The following is a 5,356-nucleotide window of genomic DNA, read 5'->3' on the forward strand; positions in this document are numbered from 1 at the left end:
AGCGCTCCTATTGTGCAGCACCCCGACTGGAATTTGCCTTTTGAGGTGATGTTGTAGGTGCTGTTCTGGGACAGAAGAAGGAGAAGAAACTTCATGCAGTCTAATTATGCCAGCCAAATTCTGGATGATACTCAGAGAAATTATGCAACCACCGAAAAAGAGTTGTTGGCTGTAGTTTTTGCATTCGAGAAGTTTCGACCTTACCTGGTGGTATCGAAAATGATTATGCACACAAATCATTCTGCGCTCAAAACTTGATGCATAAGAAGGATGCGAAGCCAAGGTTACTGCGATGGGTCATCTTACTTTAGGAATTCGACATTGAGGTCAAGGACAAGAAGAGAGTGGAGAACGGAGTAGCTGACCATCTTTCGTGTATCAGGATTGAAGATGACGTCCCCATTGATGATTTTCTGCCAGAACAGAATGTTTACTATGTGGAAACTGGGTTTCAGAGCAGGATTGACGAAGAATTGCAGGCTTTTCGAGTTGGAGAAACGTTAGTGTCGAGCGACACCATCACTAGTGTCGCGCGACACCCTGTCCAGCAAAACCTAAGGATTTTGCGAATTAGCAGCAAACTTCCTGAGATCAGTTCAGCTGCCGTATCTGCAACCAACCGACCATGATATGCTGACATTGCCAACTATCTTGCTGCAGAGGCTGAGCCTGAGAACTTTATAGGATATGCGAAAAAGAAATTCCTGAGAGACCTAAAGAGATATCACTGGGACGAACCGTATCTGTACAAACATTGTTCTGATGGGATTTACAGAAGATGCATTGCAGAGTCAGAAGTTCCAGAGGTGCTGTTTCATTGTCATGGATCTGAATATGTTGGACACTTCGCGACCTTTAAAACAGTGTCTAAGGTTCTTTAAGCAGGCTTTTGGTGGCCTACAATGTTTTGAGACGCGCATGCCTTTATTTCGCAGTGTGATGTTTGTAAGAGAAGAGGGAAGATCAGCTTGCGAAGATGCCACAGAATTTCATCCTTGAGGTTGAAGTGTTCGATTGCTGGGGTATCCATTTCATGGATCCTTTTCCCACTTCTTATGGGAATAAGTACATCTTGGTTGCTGTTGATTATGTTTCTAAGTGGGTCGAAGCCATTGCCAGCCTCACCAATGATTCTTCAGTGGTTCTCAAGATGTTCAAGACCATTATTTTCCCTCGATTTGAAGTGCCTCAAATTGTTATAAGTGATGGTGGTTCTCACTTTATTAACAAGGTTTTCGAAAAACTCTTAAGGAAACATGGTGTGCATCATCGAGTGGCAACTCCTTACCACCCTCAGACGAGCGGACAGGTCGAAGTCTCTAATCGGCAAATCAAAGAGATCTTGGAAAAAACAGTGGGCAAAACTCGAAAGGGTTGGGCTGCGAAGTTGGACGACGCACTCTGGACATACAGGACAGCGTTCAAAACGCCTTCAGGCACCACGCCGTTTCAACTGCTCTATAGAAAGCCATGTCACCTTCCAGTGAAGATCGAACACAAGACAACTTGGACGATAAAGATGATGAACTTTGAAATCAAGTCTGCTGCAGAGAGGAGACTAATAGCTGAATGAGTTGGAATAAATCAAACACCATGCTTATGAGAACTCGAAGCTGTACAAGGAGAGGATAAAAGCATATCACGACTCAAAAATCCTCTCAAAACAATTCAAACCGAATGACCAGGTACTTCTGTATAACTCTCGGTTGCAATTGTTTCCTGGTAAACTGCGTTCTCGTTGGTCAGGTACTTTCATAGTCAAGGAGGTTCGTGATGCGGACATAAACCCATCAAGATGTCTCATGGTGATCTCAACACCTGGAAGAACTAGGTGCAACGGACATGAGAGTCTAGCCAAGGGTAAAGGAGAGACGATCTCCCTTGTTGAACAAGTTAATGGAGAAGGGGAGACATCTGTCATTAATTTGTTCTCTCTAGACTCCTATCCCATCACCAAGAAGCCATTAGATCACTTAATCTTAACCGGACCAAACCAAATAGGAGGCAACCAATCTATTGAAGCTCAACCCAAAAAGAGCCATGAGTCTTGTCCAGACCAGATGGAGTCCAAGAACAAGTTTTCCAGCCCAATTACCACTTGGATTACATTCTTAGCTCAACCAAAGCATGCCTCGAAGTGGAATCAGTCCAATAAGAGTTCAGAGGAAGGAGATATTAAGTTTATAAGTCGGGTGATCCTCAACTTACCCGATTTAGACATATCCGCCTTGATTGGAGAAGTCCAACTAAACCAAGAGGAGTTAAGCTGTAAACCGACTTTTTCTAGAATCTTGACTCATTAGAGAATCACAGAGAATTGGAATCAGACCGAGATCGATTTTGGTTTAGGAGATATTCAATCTCTAAACCAATGATTCCTCCACTTGCCTTATTCGGAACCTTCCGGGTTTTGGAGACGTCAAATATATCAGTGGCGCTCAGGAGACTCTGAGTTACTACTAGAAGCCTTTCAAAACATCCTAAGGTGCACCAACACGCATTGGATCAGGCGGATCCTCCCACACCTTCACTTTCCATATCCAGCGTCGAGCTTACCTTATTTGCCTTGTTTGGAGCCAAGGGAAATCAAACAACAACAGCTCTTTTCCTCATCACTTGTGCGCCTTCTGAAGACTTATTCAATGAACCTAGACGTCCCAAGACATCACCAATTCGGACCCAAGCTTTCAAGACTCAAGGCACCTCACAACTTGCCTTATTTGGACAGATTTTCCCTTCAATGTTTCAACGGCTGTTTTCATTTATTTTGTGCGATTTCTTTTGCTTTTCTAGCTTATTACCGTTTTCCTTGAGCCCCTATATAAGCTCAGTTCGTTCTTCATTGTAAATCACCATTCAATCTTAAAGTAACAAAGCATTTTCGTTTTTCTTCAAAGAGAGTTCTTTGCAAGAGTTATTTCTTTTGAATATTGTGTGTGATTCACATTGTTCATTAAAATTCTTGGATTAAACTATTTGTGTGATTCAAGCAGTTTGTTCGATCACTTGATAGAGAGAATCTATCATCAACAGATTGAGTGAGTCAATCATCCTATCATCGCGCCATCTCTACCATTTATTCCACATTCCGCCAACAAAGCTTGTTGTCTTTGACAACCTTGTGAATTATAAGACTTGGTGTGATTCCAATCTTATATCAAGCACTAGTTCCTATCAAGGTGCTTTTGTTCTTATCTTTTGCTTTTTGTTATTTCATTTTTGTTTCATCATAAAATTAAAAAAACCCATAAAACATTGTTTCAATTTTGTTTTCATTGTTTTTGTTATTAACTCAAAAACCAAATAAAAATTATTTCTTTGTTTTATTTGATTTCGTTTCATAAAAAGAAAAATCCACAAAAATTGTTTTCTTTTTGTTTCCAATTCTGTTTATCTATCGAATAATATTATTTGTTTCTGTTTTCATAAAATAATAAAAAAAAAATATCTGTTTCAGTTTTGTTTGCTTTCGTATTATAAAAAGAAAACCCATAAAAATTCACCTTTGTTTGATTTATTTTCTGTTTTGTTTCCCCTTTTATATATATATATATATATATATATATCATAAAATCAAATAAAAAGTTAATCTTTCTTTGCTTAAAATTATATTTTTGTGCCTTGTTTTATTTAGGAGAAAAAAAAGTTGTCCTTGCATATATTCGTTTGTTTGATTTGCATTATTTAATCTTATTTGTTCAATGTTTAAGTTCATTGCATTGATCATTGTTTCTTATTATTTGTTTGCATTAGTTTAAAAAAAAAGAAAAAAAAAGAGTAAGCCTATTGCATTTTGTTCTTGCATTCGCAATAGATTAAATTATTTGCTGCATTTAAAAAAAAAAAAAATTAGCTTGCATTCATTTGTGAGTATCATTTAGTTTGCATCCCAAAAATTATTCACACTCAAAAGTCAAAAAAAAAATTATCGTAGATTCCTTGTTTCCGTATTTAACCGTGCGCAATTTAAGTTTGAAGATTTTTGCATCCAGCATTGGTTTCCTTAGTTGTATATTCGGCATTTGTCATTTTAAATTCAAGCATTCATTCATATCATTTTCAAAAAAAAATTCAAGAGTCAGTCCATTACCTTTATAACTCAGTCGGTCCATATTATATTGCCTTGCCTTGGATATTTTCCTACATCTTGTGACTTTTTGACAGGTACAAACTACAATGGAAGAAGAAGAGGACAATTGGGAACAAGAGGAACAAGATATGACTAAAGAAGAAGATGCCTATGAAAATGACCCAAGTCTGAAGACTACTCCAACACCGGCTATGAAGAAGATTCATATGAAGGAGAACCTGAGCCAGAACCACCAGATTACAGAAGAAACAACGCCAATCAATTGAATTGGTCTAGAGAAGAAGAAACCGACCAAGAAGGTGATTTTGGAGAAGATAGTTCATGGCGAGACGAGACTGAGACTCAAATAAGTTTAGAAGACCATGAAGGTGAACCCGGACATGGATACCTCACCCATGGAGGAAAACAACATAAGAAAGACGAACTATACCAAAAGCCTTGGTGTTAAGAGACTGAAAGCGATCTAGGAGAAGATCATGAAGAAAATACTTGGAGAGAAGAAACTGATTCTGAAATCAGTTCAGGAGATGGTGACCATGTTGATGACGACCAATGGAGCCATGCGGCAGATCCAGAAGATACTTTGGTTGGAGAAACAAAGTTTGAAGAGGAGACTAAATATCCAAACAAAGCCAGTGTCAACAGCACACCTCTAGACGAGACATACGATACAGCAACAGATGATGAGGCAGATTGTGAGCCACACCACATCTATTTTTCAGGTCATGAACAAGGATCAGAAGCTTACCTACAGTGGGAGAGCGAAATGGAGTACATGATGAGGTCACAAAACATTCCTAAGGATCAGAGGCTTTCATACGCACTTGACTCACTTGTTGGAGAAGCTACTAAATGGTGGGAACAAGAAGAAGTTGTGGCCAATTATAATAATTCAACCATCACTTGGGAGTAATCTCAAGCAGCGTATGTACAGTGAGTTTGTACAAAAGTCCCACAACCGCAGCTACATTCCTAAGAGGTTAATGTTCCAAACAGCTACAAAGAGGTGGATGTCTACACCAAAACCGCAGCCTGTTTCTAAGTGAAAGAAAGCTTGCTGTTCTGAGCCAAGGAAAGTATCTCAAAGCACTTTGGGAAAGAAGTCAAAGGCTGAGAAACCAGTGGCAACCACAGAAATTGAACCAAATCCAAATACACCAATCACAGCTCACAAGGGAAGCACAAAACCGACACTTGAGCCACAAGGCAAAGCAAAGCAATGTAAGTCTTCTAAAACTCTTAAGATAAATACCACAATATGTTATA

At 39.0% G+C, this 5,356-nt stretch overlaps 1 protein-coding gene across 1 annotated transcript; it reads left to right on the plus strand.

Moving 5' to 3' along the window:
* The first annotated feature begins 4,452 nt into the window (after window positions 1–4,452).
* On the plus strand, window positions 4,453–5,003 carry LOC112086226. Its single transcript, XM_024155135.1, has 2 exons — window positions 4,453–4,458; window positions 4,542–5,003. The coding sequence occupies exons 1-2, from the start codon at window positions 4,453–4,455 to the stop codon at window positions 5,001–5,003; spliced, it is 468 nt and encodes a 155-aa protein (XP_024010903.1).
* Window positions 5,004–5,356: the final 353 nt, after the last annotated feature.

The sequence above is a fragment of the Eutrema salsugineum genome, unplaced genomic scaffold (assembly GCF_000478725.1).
Source record: "Eutrema salsugineum unplaced genomic scaffold, Eutsalg1_0 scaffold_215, whole genome shotgun sequence".
Taxonomy (NCBI): Eukaryota; Viridiplantae; Streptophyta; class Magnoliopsida; order Brassicales; family Brassicaceae; genus Eutrema; species Eutrema salsugineum.